At 44.8% G+C, this 19,928-nt stretch overlaps 2 protein-coding genes across 6 annotated transcripts in view; one reads left to right on the forward strand and one right to left on the reverse strand.

The window, feature by feature from the left end:
* The window catches only part of zhx3a (zinc fingers and homeoboxes 3a), a 12,859-nt gene extending 6,424 nt beyond the window's left edge, over positions 1-6,435 (forward strand). For 4 of the 5 annotated variants that reach the window (XM_080494716.1, XM_080494715.1, XM_080494714.1 and 1 more), the window contains exon 2: positions 2,584-6,435. In XM_080494716.1, coding sequence (XP_080350842.1) covers positions 2,781-5,465 — 2,685 coding nt within the window. In that variant the 5' untranslated portion in view covers positions 2,584-2,780 and the 3' untranslated portion in view covers positions 5,466-6,435. The remainder of the gene's footprint in view (positions 1-2,583) is intronic. The other variant, XM_080494718.1, reaches the window with a different exon arrangement.
* A 3,975-nt stretch (positions 6,436-10,410) lies between these two features.
* top1a (DNA topoisomerase Ia) lies at positions 10,411-19,721 on the reverse strand. The gene is made up of 21 exons (XM_080494720.1): positions 19,590-19,721; positions 19,104-19,128; positions 17,147-17,243; positions 16,892-17,012; positions 16,514-16,566; positions 16,322-16,414; positions 16,157-16,229; positions 15,903-15,994; positions 15,657-15,772; positions 15,449-15,570; positions 15,226-15,348; positions 14,004-14,191; positions 13,781-13,925; positions 13,355-13,498; positions 13,059-13,244; positions 12,916-12,984; positions 12,718-12,832; positions 12,493-12,620; positions 11,957-12,051; positions 11,713-11,862; positions 10,411-11,611 (listed from the first exon to the last, which is right to left on the reverse strand). The coding sequence occupies exons 1-21, from the start codon at positions 19,620-19,622 to the stop codon at positions 11,509-11,511; spliced, it is 2,271 nt and encodes a 756-aa protein (XP_080350846.1). The 5' UTR covers positions 19,623-19,721; the 3' UTR covers positions 10,411-11,508.
* Positions 19,722-19,928: the final 207 nt, after the last annotated feature.

Consider the following 19,928-nt stretch of genomic DNA (forward strand, 5'->3'; position numbering starts at 1 on the left):
CAGAGGATATCATGACCTCTCTGGCGGCAAAACATACAGCACATGCCCGCGCCTGGATGCAGTGAACCGGGATTACTGCATAAGATGCTGGTGACCTAGTTTTTTGTTGTTTGTTTGTTTTGTTTTAGGTTTTTTTTTGTGAAAGTAGGAGCCTTTAGTGGTAATGGAATGGAGGTAGTTAAAAGGAGGACGTCACAGTCTGTCTGGGATCAGTGTGTACTGTTGGCCAGTCATTTGAGGGTTTTAATTCTGGAACAGGTTCATCTTTTATTTACCATCCAGCCGGCCACGGTGCACATGCACGTGGAGGCGGTAGAGTGACAGTGGCTGTGAAAGAGCCTCTCGGTATGCGCACGCAGTGACAACAACAGAAAAGTATGCCAAAATGACTTTCTTCGTAACTCCTAAAGCTGCACTACCTGCTGTAGAGGTGTGCTGGATTTTGGCACGGAGCAGGTTTTAGAGTGGCCGGGCAGCTGCACTTGCACACATGATGTTTTTTTTCCCAGGATGATAAGCTCGCCAGAGGAGGTAAAACATGAACAAGGTGAATAGATGATTGGATGAAGCCTCGCTTTCAGTGGCATGTGCAACAGCAGCATGTGTGTGTGTGTGTGTGTGTGTGTGTGTGTGTGTGTGTGTGTGTGTGTGTGTGTGTGTGTGTGTGTGTGTGTGTGTGTGTGTGTGTGTGTGTGTGTGTGTGTGTGTGTGTGTGTGTGTGTGTGTGTGTGTGTGTGTGTGTGTGTGTGAGAGAGAGAGAGAGAGAGAGAAAGAGAGAGAGAGAAGTTCATCCAGGGGGCAGAGGCTGCACAGTCTCCACTTTGATTGTTTTTTCCTCATTCGTCAGACATGTTTTGTACTTTCCAGTGTTAAAAACAGCTAATAAAAGCAGGAGGACTGAGAATGAAACACAGCCTGGGAGGTGACCGTTGTCTTGCTCTGTAATCTTGAATATTTTGAAGCTTTGTGAGGGAAGAGAGGCACATCTTGATGCAGAAAGGAATGAAAGAGGAGATGTTTAGACTGTAGTGAGAATCCATATCCGTCTTATGACTGGAGCCTTGTAGGAAGTGAGGAGCCTGTTAGAGTGGTTTACTCATGGATTTTTGCACCGAGAGATCTGTGAGTTGTGTTTGTGTGCATGTCTGCATCGCCATGCCTCCGGCTGAACAAATGTAGAATGAATCGCATTGAGACGGCAGCTTGTATCTGGCTGCAGATGTGTTTGTAGTAAAGGTACCAGAATATTTCAAGCCCTTAGCAGCAACACACACACACACACACACACACACACACACACACCACTCACCTTGTTTTCATCTTGCCCCCACATCATGCCAAGATGGTACGTTGTAACGTACAATGTAAAACATGGCTGGCATCCAAATGTGGTGGTGAAAAAAAAAATGCTCACCAGCATAAGTCACTTAACCTTCATGTGACTGCTTTACAATATCACACCAAAAGAGGTGCAGAACGGGACGACCTCCTGTGCGTGACAATTTCAGAGCGTATTATATGAAGGTGGTACCTCCTTCCCATCCCCCGCGAAAAAAACAAAAAACAAATCCACATCATTTAAAAATAATCACACCTATACTTGCACACAGTCGGTGCTAATTTTTTTTTCTGGCAGACACAAACTGTGTGCATATTTTGAATTTTTGTAGTTGTGAAGACAATACAGCACAGTCGGTAAGGTTAGACGTATTCAGCACTAACACTTCGTAGTGAAGTGGGTGTGAAAAAAACCAGGGGTGGTCTATCCACCATATTTATTCACTGACGTTAACCCTTTCATAGAGGATTGAAAAGATGCTGAGGACTGATTCAAATCTCGTACATCTCATTTACATGAATGGGCCTTAAGCTTGGTCTTTAGTGCCACGCAGTATTTTCTTGGCACGTCTTGTTCATATTATGTAGCTAAAGTCAAAATATTTCTGAGGTCACATACCAACAGTAACCAGAAGAGGCAATACTGTGGCAGAAGGGAGAAAGGAAAGAAAAAAAACAAAAACAAAAGAAAAAACAAAAAACAAATATCACTGGGATTAGACTGTCATTTCTGGCTTTGTCGATTGTTGCGGCCTTTTTTCTGAATTCATGAAAAGTGACAGCTAGACAGAAGTCTGTAAATCCAAGTAAATAACCAGAACACAGTGACAGGCTGCACTGCTTAAAAGTGTGTGTGTCTGCGTGTGTGCGTGCCTGCGTGTGTGTGTGTGCATCTTTTTTTATTCAGATCAAGTTACGATATCTAATAGAGAATATTCTTCAACATTTAGGAAATCAATCTCATGTCATTTTATATGAATTCAAATAGCCCCAAACTCTGATGTTTTTTTTGTTGTTGAAAAAAATGTGTGGAGACTGAAATTCTGCAGCTGTGGCTTTCTTTACAGTAATTTATTCTGACCTTTTCGTATGATTATTAGCATAATGTAGAGTGTTCTTATTTAAAAGAAAGGTCATAGAATCTTCTGCAGTGGTGCTGCAATCACTGTTAACTACTATATACACCTATCACACTGTCTCTGTCTCATTGAAATGACACGTCTCTTCTGTTTTTGTTTCCCCCAGGTTCCCTGGGAGCTGGTAAACTTGTCCATGTGACAGCAGTCCTGAGGTGGCAGAAGGCATGAAGCAACACTGTGATATCATAGTGGCTGGTCCATGACACTAAAGTCCATTCAACCCTGTCCACTATCCACCCGCCCTCTGTTCTCATCACACCGGACAGCCAATCACTCACTCTCCCATTTACACAAAGCTGCATTATGGCCAGCAAAAGGAAATCCACGGTCCCCTGCATGATACCATCCAAATCCAAACATGTGCGTGAGGAAATCATACTGGGCTCGTTACCAGAACTCCTACCAACAATCCCAGAAGATAGTATACTCAGCATCTCTGGACAGGAGTCTGGCCACTTCACTCACAGCTCCTCCAAAACTGACGGTGGCAGCGAGACGCAGAAAGGAGGCACCTACAGCTGTGTGACTTGTCGTTTCGAGTCCAGAGATCTCAACTACTTTTTGGATCACATGCACAACTGCCACTTAGACTTCAGGGCCCAGCCCACCTTCTACTGCCTGAACTGTGGGGTGTCAGTCGTCCGCTTTGAGGCTCTCGCACTGCATAATGCCAAGGCCCACCCTAAGATAATGGAAGGCCTGGTCACCGCCTCTCTAACTGTCAACAAGAGAGAAGGAGTAACAACTGTTGAACAAAGCCTGTTCACGGACAGCGGAGAAGAATACAAAGAATCCGGCATCTCCCTCACCAAAACACCAATTGCAAAGATGATGAAAGCCAAGGGGGAGCACAAAAAGATTGTGGTCTCTCATACCGTGGAGGTACGGAAGATAGATACTGGAAAGGATGTAGACCCCAGCATGTTGACAAATGTGCCTGAACTCCAAAACGGGGCCCTCAGTGTTTCTGGAGCCCCAGCTATGCCGAGGACCACTGTCGCTCATGTGATTACGACAGTGCCCAACCAAGTCTTTCACCAGCACACTCCCTCCCTTTATTCTCCCCCCTCCTCCGATTCCAATAAAGACCTTCCAAAGGTGATGATCCCCCTGAGCAGCATCCCCACCTACGATGCTGCCATGGACACCAGCAGTTTTCTCAAGACATCCTTTGGCAAGTTCCCCTACCCGACCAAAGCTGAGCTCTGCTACCTAACAGTGGTTTCAGAGTTCCCCGAAGAGCAGATCAAACTGTGGTTTACTGCCCAAAGGCTGAAACAGGGCATAAGCTGGTCTCCAGAAGAGATAGAAGAGGCCAGGAGAAAAATGTTCAACACCGTATTCCAAGGTGGAGCGCCCCGAAAGCAGCCCGCTACACCGCGGCACGTAAATCACATTGTAACCCACCATACTGTCACTGCCCATCCAGGATCAAAAGGACCAAATTTTCAGATGGCCAAAGTTCCATTTGGTGGTTTAAAGCCCAGACCTGCCGGTGTCATAGCCACGCAGGCCAGCTTGTCAACCAACCCCAATGTCACTAGGGTCTCGTATTCTACTCCAATTGTGCCCCCAAAGTTTCCATCTGTGTTGCGAACACCGCAAGTACCGTCCAAGAATACTGAACCCACTGTGGAGCAAGACAAAAGCAATGGCCTGGACATGGCTGGAAGCAGCGTTTGTGTCAGTAGCACCAGCAGCAGTCGAAGCAGCAGTAGCAGCAGCAGTTGCAGCAGTAGCAGCAGCATCAGCAGCTATTCCAGTAGTAGTAATGGTGTTGAGACCACCACCCGGAAACAATGGGTGCATCAAAACAGCATCAACAGCATTGCCACTTGCTCTGCCAACATTAGCAATAATGAGGAGCACTGTGTTACTGACACCTCCGGCAAAACGAGCATGCATAGCAACAACGTGCCAGCCGTATTGGCCGGTTCAAACAGCTCAAAGAATCCAGTGATCATCGACAACACCAGCAAACCCACCATCACCTGTAACAATCATAACAGCAGCACCGTCAATTCACAAGAGCCGGCCAACAAGCCTGACGAAGAAAACAGCAATTACACTCACCAGAGCAACAACAGCAGTATTAACAGTGAACACCCTAGTACTACCTGTAATGACAGTGTCCCTAACCAAAATCACGCCAGCAAATCCCCAATCGACAGCACCAGCACCACTGTCATTACAAAAAGCTGCTCATCCAGTATGGATGAGGATAAATGCAACAAAGACTTTCCCATAAAAGGCATGTCAATCTTACAGCAGCTCATCAAGGAGGAGGACTCGTTTATCGGTGACAGAAGCTGTCCAGAGCTCAAAGTTGACCCAATCAAGATAAACTTCAAGCGGATGAAGATGAATGAACCAGAGATTGCGTCTGAGATTGCACATCAAGAACACAAGTCTGACATTGCCGAGATGTCTGCCTGTCAGCCGTCGTTCTCGCCCCCCTGGGGCAACAAGACCCCGCAGCAGCTGCACATCCTCCGGCAGGTTTTCTCCAACACCCGCTGGCCCAGCAGCAATCAGTACGAGGAGCTGAGCGTCCAGACTGGCCTTCCCAAGTCGGAGGTGGTGCGCTGGTTCAGCGACAGCCGGTACAGCCACAAGAACGGGCAGCTGAGGTGGTTGGACACCTACCAGCGGCCACCCGCAGAGCCGGAGGACGCACGGGGCCAAGCAGAAGCCGGGGCCGAGTCTCCGAAGGACCCGAAGACAGCCAAACTGAAACTTGCTGAGCAAGACATGAACAAGCACCTTGAAGGAGACGCAGGTCTGAACTCGGGACAGCGGGTCGTGTGGCAGGATTCATACTCGCCGCTGCTGAGCCTGATGGGCTCCGAGGGGAGCAGCGAGCCGCGCCGGGCCGAGAAGTCGGCGCACCACCAGCAGCCAGTGGCGAGTCAGTCGCTCATTGAACAACAAACCGATGCCAATCAAACCAGGTACTCAAGTCAAAACAATTGTTTCACCGACTACTGAAGAGAGAGTCGCAGGGCATTGTGATAGTCGCGGGCCGAGGGCCATTTATCAATCAAGGTTGGCAGAAGCGGCGTCAGCCAGGTGGAATGACGATGAAAGCGTGACAGCTTGTTGTTTGTAGAAGTTGCTGCGTGATGTACAGTCGAAAGGAAACAGGAGAGGCGTGTACAGGTACTCATGCTGAGCGGCTTATTCAGACAATCAAAGGTCTGTGTTTAAGAAGCTATTTTTAGATAAGTAGACGCCTGCACTGCTGAATTATAGATTGAGAGCGCATGCTAATATATGTGAATAAATCATGACAATTGTTTTTGGGGAGATGGTTTTCCACGAGGCCAGCTAGCCCGTATAGGGGAGTCCTTTCTCAACCGGTGGGAGACTTTGCTTCCAAATACACCAGCGATGGCAGAAGAAACAGAAATTACAAACCACATCCTCACAATTTGTGCCTGTTGTGTCCGCCTGTGTTTGTGTGTGTGTGTGTGTGTGTGTGTGTGTGTGTGTGTGTGTGTGTGTGTGTGTGTGTGTGTGTGTGTGTGTGTGTGTGTGTGTGTGTGTGTGTGTGTGTGTGTGTGTGTGTGTGTGTGTGTGTGTGTGTGTGCTTGTGTGTGTGTGTGTGTGTGTGCCGCTGATAGGGATCGCCTGAGAATGGAGCTGCTGGAGGTGTGACGAAGGAGGCCCGATCCCGCCAGAGGAAGGCGATGCTGGTTTGCTCCCTGGCCTTAGACGAAAAGAGAAAAAGAAAAAGAAAAAAAAACAAAAAAAACAAAAAAAAAAAACAAGAGTGTTCATAATGACAGCAGATGTGATTGTAGCTGGACCGTTGGACTCTGACTGTAACTGTGAATACCCCCCACCCCTCCTCCTTCTCCTCCTTCTCCTCCTTCTCCTTGTCCTCCTCCGCTTCCTCCTCCTCTTCTTCCATCTGCCATCACTTCCTGCCATCGTCAAAAGAAAGAACTTCTCACCTTTAAGTCCTGTGATGTTTAAGCCTTTCATGCTTCTTTGTGGTTGTGTGGGGAGGGTGCACAATGAGGTCAGTGCGAGGGATCAAAGAAAAGACAGAGAAAAGACGCACACTGACTGGAAAACTGACTTGAATGAGCAGAAATAAGGTAGGAGAGGGCCGAGAGATATTGTTGTTTTTTTTTTGGTCAGAGGGAGAAATATATATATAAATATATGATTGAAACTGCACTATAAAAGAGGGTTTGTACTGACTGGACAAACAAAAGATGTGTCAAGGAAATGTTATTGTTGGCTTTGTGATATTTTTTACTTTTTTAGCAACCAGTACTTCAGCACTGCCTTGAATTTTACTTTTTTCCTTTATTGGGTTTTTTCAATCCTATTTACTCTTCTATAGTCACTGTAAGTCCAGATGCAATCAGACATGTTTTATTTAGATCTGTATAAATGTTGGTGATCACTTTGCAGTTCAGCTACACGCAAAAGACTATATACAATGCACTAATGAAGACAGCAATGCTAAAAGAGAAAAGAAAAAAAAAAAGAAAAAGAACCACACTGCTCCACAGTAAAGGTATTGACAGCTCTGTCAAGATCAATACACTACACTGCCCTGCAAACTGAACAGAGAGAAGCCTGTCACGCTACCGTTGCCTTACTCAGCTCTGTCCATGTGTTTTTATGACCTGTCTGTCCATCACCTTGCTTTCCAGCTACTGTGCTGTCCAGATAATAAAAAAACAAAACAAAAAAAAAAACAAGCCAGTGCATTGATGGTCACTGTTGGTCTATATCTGTGAAAAAAAAAGGAAAAAAAAATCTTGTGCTGCTTTCTGTACACTTGGAGATGTTTAACTTTAAGCTGTAATTGTATCAAATATTGTTACTGGCAAAATGTCGTTCAAAGCAAAATTATCAATTTGATCCCAAGACACTGACAGAGTGAGATATTGTGCTAGCTAGAGAGCCAAATGAGGAGACCTTTCCTCTCCTCAGAATTTTCTTGTGTTTATATAAACATACAGTCACTACATGAATCCTACTAAGCTGCATCTTTGTCAAGCTGCTAATAGCTAAGAACGGTGCTATACCATCCAAAGTGAAATTGGAGGTTGATCTCCTACCAGCAGTGTATGCACTTGTGTCGAATGTTACAAATTTATTTTGGTTTGAGATAAATGGAATCTGGACTTACGGTGTTATGATCACTTTAAAAACTTTTATGAAATAGTCTGATCATGAAGCACTGTTGTATCATCCTTTCTACACTTCTGAATCTTTACAGAATAAACTGAATACTCACCAAGCAGCGGGGCCTCGTCGTCTGTTCAATAACACCACAACTCGCTGTGAAATGAATAGAAGAGGAAAAAAGGAAGAAATGTACTTCTTTTTCTCTCTTTCTAGTCTTTATTTTTTTTTAAAAGTAGGATAACTGCCTACGTATAAGCTTCTGTGAATTACATATATAGGTTTTTTTTAAGATAGGAAAGTATGAGTCGTGTTTTCAGGGGCGGTGGTCCTGAGCTGCACTGAACAGCTGCTGTTACACATTAAAAACAAAAGGTGTCGGACTTCGCCGAGAAAACGCTGCAGGTCTGGACGCCATTCAAAACCCTCACGTCGCTCACATGGTTTTAGCACATTTTCCTCATCAAGCACTTTCATTTGTCACATTGTCAGATGTGTATTCCTGCTACAGGACTGTCGGTTATAGTTGAACCATTTGTATTATACGTGGGTAATATTAAACTGATGGGAAATTCTCCAAAGAACTGTTTTGGAACATTTTACCACAAGCCAAGTGCTTTGTAGATCATCCAGAATATGGAGCAGTGATAGGAGTCTCTTCTTAATAAGGTATGTATGTGGAACGCTTCACGTTCCCAGCAGTTCTCACCAAAAACCTGTATTGGGAGTTAATTAAATAAAGTGCAATTTGGAGTAATAATTTACAGGAGCAGGCAGGATCTTTCACATTGCCTACACCTCTCTAGAAACTGTCGCGCTTCCCGGTACCAGACGGAAAAGTGTTAAATACAGACAGGTTCAGAATAAATAAATACAACGTGAGCACTGCACTGTATTGTGAGATTTGATTCGATGGGGATTAATTCAATCGTTCATTTAGTATTTCTGTGGTATAAAATGGGAGTGCAACATCAATGTTCCTATTTAAGTATGTGGGATTAATCAAACTTGTTTTCTTTCAGCTTATTTTTGGAACTGTAGGTCCGTGCCCGCAGGGAGAGTTAGGAACAGTACAAACATTTCATTCTTAATTCTTGTTTTCGGCTGCCTGTGTAAAGAAAAAACAAGTAGCCTATTGGAGTAATGTAGCCCTATAAAACAAAATAAAATAAAACCCATCCAGAAAGAGAAAAAAAAAAGCTTGATTCCAGTTGAGGCCTCTGCAGACAGACAACGTCAGTTCATATATTTTTTTTTAATCTTGTATGGTGCTGTGGTGTGACCATCCTATGTGTCAATTGTGCAATTGCAGCTTCTGTCCTCCTCAGTAAATAACAGAATTGCAAGATGAAACCAAACTGTGCAGGGGAGGAAAGAAGTCCAAGGAGTTTATGTGGAATCAATAAACATTTCTACATTTCCATAAAGGAAATCAAATCAACAAAGGATGAAGAAACAACAATCAGAGAAAACTAAGAAAGGAGTGAATTTGATGTGAGGTTGACGTTTGGAGGTACAAGCAGAGTGGCGGCTGCAAGTCTTTCGGGTTATTCGTTTGGTCGGCAGGAGAATGTTGCGAAATGTGTCTGGAAGGTCTTGTTGTTTATTAATGATTCAATATGCATGGTTGTAAAGTATCAATCGACCAGATTTAAACTCTCTAAACAGAAGTGCAGTTGACTCCTCGTGATTTCTGGAATGTGAAATCACTCCTACAAATCTTTTTCTAGTTAAAGTGGAGAAATGTTGGTTCAAAACACCTAAAAAACCTATAAAGTAATTTCTTCAAGGTATATTTTCAGTATATATATCTGGGCTCATTTCCTCACAATGAAAAGTGGAATCAAGTTCAGACATTTCTTTTTTTGCTTATAGGGTTTCTGGTCCTCTGGTGTTTTGTTGTATCGCTGGATAAACATCTGAATCACGCAGGGAGTCGACCGGGATCCTCTGAACGTCCCGCACCTGCTGATACTCAACTGTAGTAAAGTTCAGACGTCCCATAATCTATGGTCTCAGAGTCCAATCGGAGTGGTCCCCCCATAAGGAAATACATGGCATAACCTTTGACCTATTAACAAATAGAACCGTTCCAGGGTTTCTTACTGTAAATAAGGTTTTAATCAGTGACAACCGGAGTCCTTGGGCGGCTCCGATCTTTTCATTTCAAGCATTTTGAAAACCAAATAGAATTGAGATTTTAGGGTCCTTGTAAACATGGCAAATGTCTCATTCTTTTCAGTTTATGTCCCTGAGCTCACTTTGTTTTGCGACACTTGAATGCTCAATTTGGGAATGCTCATAAGAGATGGAAAATATGTCATTTCTGCATCAGCCCTGCAGTAAATTAGTCGGCATCACTTCTTATTGCTGGATGAGATTCAGGGATGGTTTTTGCTTTTCTGTAAAAAAGGTTTTGTTCCACTTTAATAAGTTCAAAGACACGTTCGTGATGTACAGGCGCCTTTATCTTACATGGTGGCATTTTCACAGAGAGATTATTCAGCGTGAAAGTAACTTGCAATGTTTCTAGTTGGGGAGAGTTAGTGGAACTCCACCTGCTGGAGGAGAGTAGACATCACAGCTCGTGCAGGTTTCCGGGGCAGACAAGTACTGAAAATGCAAAGTAACTTAATAACTTTGACTGGCGGTGGGTTGAGATACACACACTGAATGTGTAATGACAGGGGTGGTGATGTGAAGTTGTGAAAATCTGACTGACAGACAAAAGACTTTAAAAAGGTACAACAACAAAAAAAGAAAATCCACAGCACAGTAATTTACCTGCAGAATTTTATTCTTTTTTTTTTCTCAAACCTACAATGAGCTCAAAACTTAAAAACATGGTAAAAGGCTATGACAAAAAAAGGTAAAACAGGAATAGGAGGTTGACTTTACAGCTACTTACATCAACTTTCCTATCATAAAAGAGTGGAATAAAATGAACCAATAATTCACATTAAATGTTACATGACCTTACCCTCAATCATTACACAATTAAAAACCTGTCTGAAATTGTAACAGTTTTGTGATTATTTTTCTTTTTTGGCAAAGTTGATATCCCTCACACAGTTGTCACTTAGAAATTCACTCCACCAGGAGGAAAAACACATTCCATTTATGGACTTTAAATACATTATCATATATCATATCATATCATTTTCAAGTAACAGATCCGAGAGGGTTTTTTTCTTCCTTGGGACATTTGTTAAATTAAGTTGGAAATCAGATGTAGACAGGCGTAAGTAGAGAGTCAAGAGGATGCTTGCAACTAAAAAAAGATCAAAGTGATTGGTTCACATTTACACTGAAAAAGGAGTCCCTGATAGAGGCTGTAAAACAAAATATTCACATTCTGCTCGTGTAAGTAAATATTGACATGGTTGCAGTTTTTCCCCTCCTTCGCCTGCTCAGACATCCCCTCTCATTCTCAACAAGTCAACGTTGTCCAGTTTGAAATAAGTCACCCAAACCAACAGCGTCGTACACAAGAAGCACGCGCAGACAAACCCCTCACCTTTCAATTTCCTTAAAAGGCGCGCGGGTGTATTTAAGGAATCCACTCAATTTTACTTTATCAAAATATAGAATTCAGTAATAATACATGGGAGAGCTAAAATACAGAGCGAGTGAACAAATAAAATGATACAAAGCATTTTTTTTTCTTCTTTTGCTTGATACAGTAGCTATAGGACCACAGAGTTCAAAGTTCAGGCATCGTCAGGTCTCATGGTCACTGAGACAGAAAGGTAAAAGGGCCTTCCACTTACAGGGATTTTGCCTCGATTCTCCGCTGTAGATAAAAGTTCATCCTCGTAGTCTGACGAGGTGGGGGGGGGGGGGGTCACACCTCCGGACTGTCTTAAAAACACAAACTGGGATTTTAAAATTCATAGTCGTCCTCCGCCATGTCGATGGCCCAGGCAAACTTCTCACGCTGGGTTTTGTTGTAGATCTTCTCGACGGGGATGTCCCACTTCTTACACCTGCGAGACAAACGCAAGCAATCAAGCAAGTACAAGGGTTTAACGCAGCCCCGGGGTCTGGATCTTTCTTGTCAAATAGCCAGTCAAAACACCGTCCTCACCAAGCCACAGAGATGCGAGGGTCCAGGTAGTTGAGCTTCGAGGTGCCGAGAGCGATCTGCTTGTTCTCCTCACGGTCGGTCGCCTGCACTTCCAGCTTCATCAGCTGCTCCTCTATCCTCTGGACCGCCTTCTTCTTCGTCTCCACGGCCCTGTGCGGCAGATGATCGTCTGAGTGTCTGGGTGGGGGTGGGCAAGAGCTCGAGGGGAAACTGGGCTTGTAAACAATGGAAGCTGAAGACCTACTTTTTGGACCTTTCATCTCTCCGTACTTTGGCGTCGGCCTTGGCACTCTTCAGTTCTCTCCTGGCATCAGAAAGCTGGTCTCGCTTCGCATCAATCTGACAATCACAACAGAAAGTCTGATCGAAACACAGCGTGGCAAATAATCCCAGAATATGACACATGAAGACCACAAGTTAATCCGATTCACACAATGGTGGTTGAAATTCATTTTGATATTCTCAGATAATTCAGGGAAGATTGAGACGACCACGTTCTATTTTTTTAATCGTTTAATTCAAGTGAATACTAATGTCAACTCGTCTTGCAAAACAAATGACGTCAAAGCCGAAATGCTGGTTTTTCGTGGCCTCGGGAGAATTAATCCAGATTTGATTTCATGAGAATATCTCTCACCCTCCACAGCACCGTCACGCAGAGTTTCAAAACGTCAGACTACGCTCCCAGCAGGCAGTGAAAACACTTTGAAGCCAGTCGTACAATGAGGATGTTGGCGTTTCATAAGTGAAGAGAACTTTTCGGTTGCAGCAGAGGCTCACCTTGGTCTGCAGGTTCTGCATGGACTTCTCAAATGTCTTGGGTGGAGCCCTCTGGTGGTTACACAGGATGGCCACGGCTCGGTTGGCTCTGTTGTAGGACAAGATCTTGGCCGGAATGTTTTCCTCCGCTGGCGGAACAATAAGCAGAGTCAGGTTCCTGCAGGTTGAGGAAGTATAAAACGTTCTGGGTCACTGCGCAGTGATGAGGAGCAGACGGACGCATACCGCTAGTGAGCTCTTTCAACTGCTGCTGCAGGGTGATCGAGGCGTTGTATGTACGGAAAACTTTGGCCGTGAGACCGTCCATCAGCTCCTGAAGGTGCTTGTTCAGGATAGAAGTCTGCCAGGGAACAACATTGAGAAATACATTTTAAAAACAAACAACCTTTAGCCACGCTTCCCGTCACGTTGCACTTTGCTTACATTGAGCCGATCAAACAAGTCGTCGTCAGGCTCCTTGTTCTCCATGAACAACTGAAGGTTCTTAAACACCTAGGGAAAGAGAAAAAAAACACTGGTAAGTCACCAAGAAGAGCCGACCGGTCGGACCGGAGCGCTGCACTCACCCTCTTCTCCACGGGGACTTTGTTGTAGTAGCGAATCGAGTCTTTGCCCAGGAAGTCGAACTCCACCACGAACTCCTGGCCTTCGTTCTCTGGGTAGAGCTTGATGTGCTCGACCCGCACCGAGCAGCAGCCCACCGTGTCCGCCGTCTCCCCTTCCTCCTTCTCGTTACCCGCTCTCAGAGCCAGCTGGGGCATCGTCACAACAGTTTGATTAGACACTGCGGGCCGCGTGTTAAACCACCACCAGCCCCACATCTTGTTGTTCCACGCGGTGAAAAGCGAGCGCAGCGCCGCACCTTGTCGATGAAATAAAGCGCCACGGCCCTCTGCCTGATCCGCATCTCCTTGGACTTCCAGTCTTCGCGGTACTGGGCTCGGATGCGGTCCACGCACTTCTTCAGCCGACGGGCCGTTTCATACTTCTGCCAGTCTTTCTCTCCCTGCAGACAACAATTGTTGACAAATGAGATGAGACATGAACTACAGCGATTGTTTGTGCATCGCCAAACCAGATCTGAACTCAATTTGTCGGCTGCTGCGGTGACATGTTGCATGGAACCACTTTCCACACAACATAATCTACACGTCTGTTAGGGTTTTTTTTTCTTTCTTTCCAAGAAGGAAACTTGCAAAGTTACAACACAGTGTGAGGACGACATGTTGATCAAGACTCATTTCAAGCCGCGTCAACACGTTACTGCAGATAAAGCTCCAGTTCCCACCTTGATTCTGGAGCTGGGGTTCAGCATGATGTATTTGATGGAGCCTTGAATGTTCTCCGTCCACGACACCAGCCAAGTCACCTTGTTATCATGACGGACCTCTTTCCATTTGGTTCCTGGGGGGGCCTCGGGGTACTTGGAGTCTCTGCGTGGATGATGTCGGTGAGACGCCGGGTGTATAACACAGTAACAACACACGTCAAAGCGCGGACGCTTTGCTCACTTGCTGCAGTTGATGATGATGTCTTGGGGCCTGATGCGGCGCTTCAGCATGCCCATCTTTGGATGGTCTCCACGGCCCCGGAACAGGCCCGGCGGCTCTATGCGAAAGTTTGCGATACGTTCCTTATGCTTGTCCATCATACAGAAGCCGTACTCTTGTAAGATGCGCTCATTTTCTTCTTTGATTTTCTACAAGAAGAGATCAGAACACCATCGATTTTAACCAACTGTTTGAACAGATCTGGTGGAGCGGATACAAACTGGCACATTTCGATGAGATTTGCCCACAGCACTTTGGAACAGCTGTGCAACATCAAGTTAAAGAAGTCCCCCCCCCCCCCTACTTAAGTCAACCGTCACACTGCTGAAAGCAGGAAATCTTTAGTGTCACGAGCTTCAAAACAATCATGTCATTATAGAAACGAACCACAATGCAGGAGACGTGACAGAGATGCACTAGATTAACAAAAGTACTTTCTTCGCTCTCCAAATGATGGAATTCAGGCGTTCCAGTCACTTCTGTGGCCACAGGGGGTATAAAACCCAAGCACCTCAGCGTAGCAGACTATTTCTACAAACAGTGAAAGAACGGGTCGCTCTCGGGAGCTCAGTGAATTCCGGCATGGTGCAGTGATAGGATGTCACCTGAGGAGCAAGTCTTGCCAGGAATTGTCCCCATACTCATTTGGCGTAAGGAAGTGGAAGTGATTGAGAACAGCGGCAAGTCAGGCCATGAAGAATCACAGAGCGGGGGTCAGTGAGTGCAGCAGGGCAGAAGCCGAGGTTCTGCAGTGTCAAAACCTCATGTGATGTTCAGAGTCGCTCCAGAACAGGAGGGTCTATATGGCTGAACACCTGCATTCACTCCTTACATCGCAAAGCGATAAATGCAGGTAATAATGTAATTATGGTGCGACTTTGTTTTTCCGGAGTCAGGCTCCGCCCCTCAGTTACAGTGAAAGGAACTGTTGACTGGGCTGCACAGAGTCCTGACCTTAACCTGACAGAACACCTCTGGGCTGAGTCACGCCATTAAACCTGGTGGAAAACCTCCCTGGAAGAGTTGAAGCTGCTACAGCGTCAAAGGGTGGACCAGCACCATATTGAATCCTACGGTTTGAGAATAGGATGTCATTCAAGTCCAAATGTGCGCAAATGCTTTTGGCAACATGGTGTATGCGTGGATGACCGCACCAGCTGACAAGGTCTACTTGACATCTTACCAGTTTCTCTTCCTTTGACATGGCTTTCCGGGCTTCAGACTGAGCCTTGAAGTACTCGCTCATCTCGCTGAAGTTGCACTTCTTCAGGTCTGTGAGTTTACTTTTTTCCTCTGAAGTCATTTCCTGCATAAGCAAAAAAAAACACAAATTACACCGGCATAAACAAATTGTAGCCACTGACAAGGAGGTTCAAAACAAACCGAAACGTAACAGCGCGCCCTACCTTCCTCCAATCTTTGAAGAAGTTTTTGCGGAAGATGTCCTTCGTGGTGTACTCGTGGTCCAGCATTTTGGCAAAGAACGTGGCCACCTCTTCCGCCTGCGGGCTGAGCTTCATATGTTTACCTGAAACAGTCAAGAGAGCGTCACCGCCAACGTTTGCCACAGTCACCGTTTGACCTTTGTTCGACGCAACAAGTAAACCTTCTCACCGTCGTAGTAAAACTTGACACGGCCAGGAACGGGCTCATAGGGCGGTGCAAACACCGGCCCTTTGTGCTCCAGAAACTTCCACTTAACGCCATCCGTGTATCTTTCTTCTTCCCACCTGCGACCAAAGAACAAGATGGGAAAACCATCAGGGAGACCATTTTATTGTCAAATGTGTTTGTGTAAAGCACAAAGCCAACACTTTTATATACGTCCACCTGTGAAGCTGGTTCATATGATCAACTCACCATTTCCACTTCTCCTCTGGCTCCTTCTTTGCTTTCTTTTTTCCATCGGCGACTTCTCCTTTTTTGTTTTTTGTCTTTTTTGTCTTGACATCCTAAAAAAAAAAAAGAAAAAGGAAGCAAAAGTAGTAGAGTTGTGTTGCTCACACTGGCAGAGCACAAAGATAAAACAACAATAAAGTGTAATGAATGACACTAGTTGGTCATTATAATCAGCTTTTCTTTTTTTTCCAATTACCAACGATCACGCTGCTTACCTCAACCTCCAGTTTTCTTTTCTTGCCCTTCTTGTCATTTTCAGTTTTTATTTTCTTGGGCTTGAAATCGGAGCTGAAAATGAAGACCCAGTGTTACAAACCTTAAAAGATCAAAACTTTCAAAGAGAAAACTGGAGAAAAAAAAACTAATTTAACGACACTTACTCGTTATCATCATCTCGTTCTCTTTTCAAAGACTTTTCTTGTTTGGGAGAGTGGTAAAAATCGTCCTCGGGCTCAGACTTCAAATATGGAGGGCTGCCAAAGAAAACCAACACAAACAGAAACATGGCTTCTTATGGAAATGGCTCCAACTGTACGAATGCAGCAGCTGACAAAGATGAAGCCTTGACATACCTGGCAAAGCCGTTTTCTTTTTCTTTTTTGATTTTGCCGTCGAGGGATCTAATCTGAAATGGGAGTTCGGGGGGAAAATAAGCTTTAAGCACACAAGACAATAGATGTTCACACAACACACCGAAAGTAAAGTGTGATTAGCTTGAACATAAAACACTGCTATTGTTCACTGGAAGAGTCCCTTTCTGGCCAATGTGGAAACTTAATTAGCTAGAAATCTAGTAGAAACATCAACGTCCCCATCGAGACGAGACTCGTCTTCCAACACACTGAACAAAAGTAAACATTGTGATGATAGACTGAATAAGTGATGAGGACTAAAATACCTGATCAGGATCAATATGACAACATGGTCAGAAACGCACGGCTATTATTCACCTTCTCCTCTTTCCGCTTCTCCTTGTGCTTGTCCTTGAATTTGTCTGTGCTGCCATCTCTGTGCTTCATCTTTTCCCTCTCCTTGTCCCTGTGTTTTTTATCGGACGACTCCTTATGATCACTGGAGGTGAAAGAACATACAGCTATTCATTCATCTGGCATCAACTTCTGCAGTTCAGGTCAATTATTGTAGGAACCAAACTGGTCCCGTCTGCTTTTAAATCTCTAATGAGTGGAGTTGAAAGGCACAGATACCCGTTGCCATGCTTGGACTTCTCCCGTTCTTTATCCTTTCTGTGGTCCTTATGTTTATGTTCCTTGTCTTTATACTTGTCTTTATGCTTGTGAGCATCTGCGAACAAAGGAGCATGAGGTTAACCGATGAGACAAACGACAACAAACGTGCAGACCAGACACATAGATGGACATTTCCATTGATACCTGAAAGTTTTATACACAAGAAGAAAAGATGAAAAATGCTCTTCCAATGCAGGCCTGAAATAAATACTCCCAGATAACTGCCTACACAGTATTTACAGTCCACCCACACTAACTGGCCCAGTGAAAAACATGAATTAGATCAACTAAACAGAAATAAGGAATAAACACCACTCTGACAACCATGCAGGTGGCAAAGCAACCTTTAACACAGACACACAGCACCTCCTACTGCCTGCAGGAGGCTTATCTCAGACAATATGAAGCCACTGGCAGGTTTGAACATGTAACTGCACAACAAGACTTCCACCTATCTTTAACATGTAATCTCAGGTATAAAAAAACTAAACAAAAAACCAAGCTAAATCAGGAGTCGGTTATCGAAAGTATATGGCTGGCAGCCTCATGATCATAAACCAAACACCACAAGTTGCTTGAAGACTGGATGTTTTTAGTAACTTCAAGTGTCAACGTGCCGGCTAGGTCCACCAACAAGTGGCCCACATTTCCATCGCACGCCATGAAAAAAAGGTCAAACACAAGTACAAGCAGCAACTCAAAGAAAACAAACTTGAAGCGAGTTTGTAGGATAAAGTTCATCACTCAAATCAGATACAATTAAAAGTGAAAGACAGCAGCTTTGACTCCTGCTCACCACTTTATTTATTTAAAAAATACCACTAAACGAAGGCACTCGCAACACAGAACAATACTTTAAATAACAAAGTACAATTTGTTCCAGGAAACAAAGTGTTCGTAAAACGGATCAAAGTGGAAAATATTTAATGGAAACCAACTTGGCTTGTAATCAAACTAAATGCAGAGGTTTCTTACAGTCACCTGAAAGAAACACGGTACAGCTCTAACTGTGAACGTAAGCTCCACAATGCATCTCAAATATGTTGAAAATAAGCAAAGCCGTGAAAAAAACACTTCTGCTGAAGTAGCTTTGAGTCCTGGGAGGTTTAAAAACAAACAAACGTGTAACGTAGGTAAGAATTGACCATAACAAAGCGCAGATCAAATTAACAGTTTGCTTTGATACGTGCGTTTCACACTTTCCCCAACATCTAAACCGATCAGACGCATGAAAATCCCGTAAAACCCACTTCCTATTCAACTTTACTGTCATTTAATATGAAATAAAGCCCCTAAGTGGTAACATGATGAGGAACTACAGTCCAGTCAATATGAACTGTAAGAAATGTGCTCCACTTTCACCAGGCAATGTGAGAGTGAAGCGCTTTGTTTTTGGATAAAATACAGAAAATAATAAAACGACAGATGTGAAAGCATGCGTATCGTCTCCGGTGTGGACGAGTCGGGGTGTAAATGAAGCAGTGAGCCCCCTCGGTGTCTTCCACACAGCCATCTGCACAGCCTGGGTTCAGCTCCAGTACAGTCAGGCCGCTACACCGAAAAAGAAAATGGCGCAGAGACTAAGTCCTCAACCCCCAAACCCTCACTTTCAGGTGCCAAATGTGCCATCAAAGACCGCCGGGAAACAAAATCTGATCACACAAACTGGTAAAACACCTCAAGCTGTGTGGCAATATTGACTCAGATCGGTGACACTGTGCGGGGAAAGGCTTTAACAAGAGCTCCCATTTGAACAATAGGCGCTTGTGAGTGAGACAGAGGACTTAGTCTCTGGACGCCATTTCTGTCCTTCTGCCGAGAAGTACGGCAGCGCTCACGTTAGATCAGTTAAGACACGTCCGAGTCCCAGGAAAACACTCGTTCTCCTCGGACTCGCGTGACGCAGGGAACTTACCGTTGACCCGGGAGCCACAATCGATCTGGGAAAGAGGGAAACAGACGTACGTTAGATTTCGTAGTGGGCTAGCTAACTAGCTGGCTAACTAACTTTGAACTTGCTGAATGGCAAAGCGGCGCAGCTCGCTAGGCTAGCGAGGCTAGCTCGCGACACCGGCCGATAATATGGCTTAGCGGCTAACAGCGGCTCCGGCTAACGCCACAATAACTGGAGCGTTATCTCACTTTACCGTCAAGTTTAAACCCCCACATATCCGCCCCGATACGGACCGGGCACAACAGCCGCTTTGCAATCCATAGAAAAATATGACAAAACTTGTCAAGTTGCTTTTGACGATAAAAATCGGCTTGGCTTTTTAAACACCAACGGCTAACGCGCGCTAGCGGACACTAGCTGAGTGGGTACCCTGTCAAATTAAACTGTGTCAAGAGGCAGCGCCGGGTACCCAGCAGGGATGACACTACCGTACAACTCTAACGTTACCTGGTCCTCGTTGTGGGAATGGTCCCCACTCATTTCCAAAGCAACGTTTGCGTGAAAAAATGAAAAATAAAAAAAGGGAAACGTGTGCGTTATCACACACCGGTAGGGAGCTGTAAGCAGAATGAAGAAAAGACACGGCGGTTGTGCAACAAAGTACCAAATGTGAAGCAATGCGCATGCGCACGAATTTAAATGGTACAAGCGAGCAACGTAGCTCCACCCCCCTGAGCCAACGTGCTGCTTTCGAGCCCACGACTGTCCCGGAGTGAAATGTATGGCGGGTGCACCGTGTCCTCTTTCCACAGGACACTCACATGGGAGGGGTTTTAGAATAGAATA

This window comes from Blennius ocellaris, assembly GCF_963422515.1.
Source record: "Blennius ocellaris genome assembly, chromosome: 4".
Lineage (NCBI taxonomy): Eukaryota > Metazoa > Chordata > Actinopteri > Blenniiformes > Blenniidae > Blennius > Blennius ocellaris.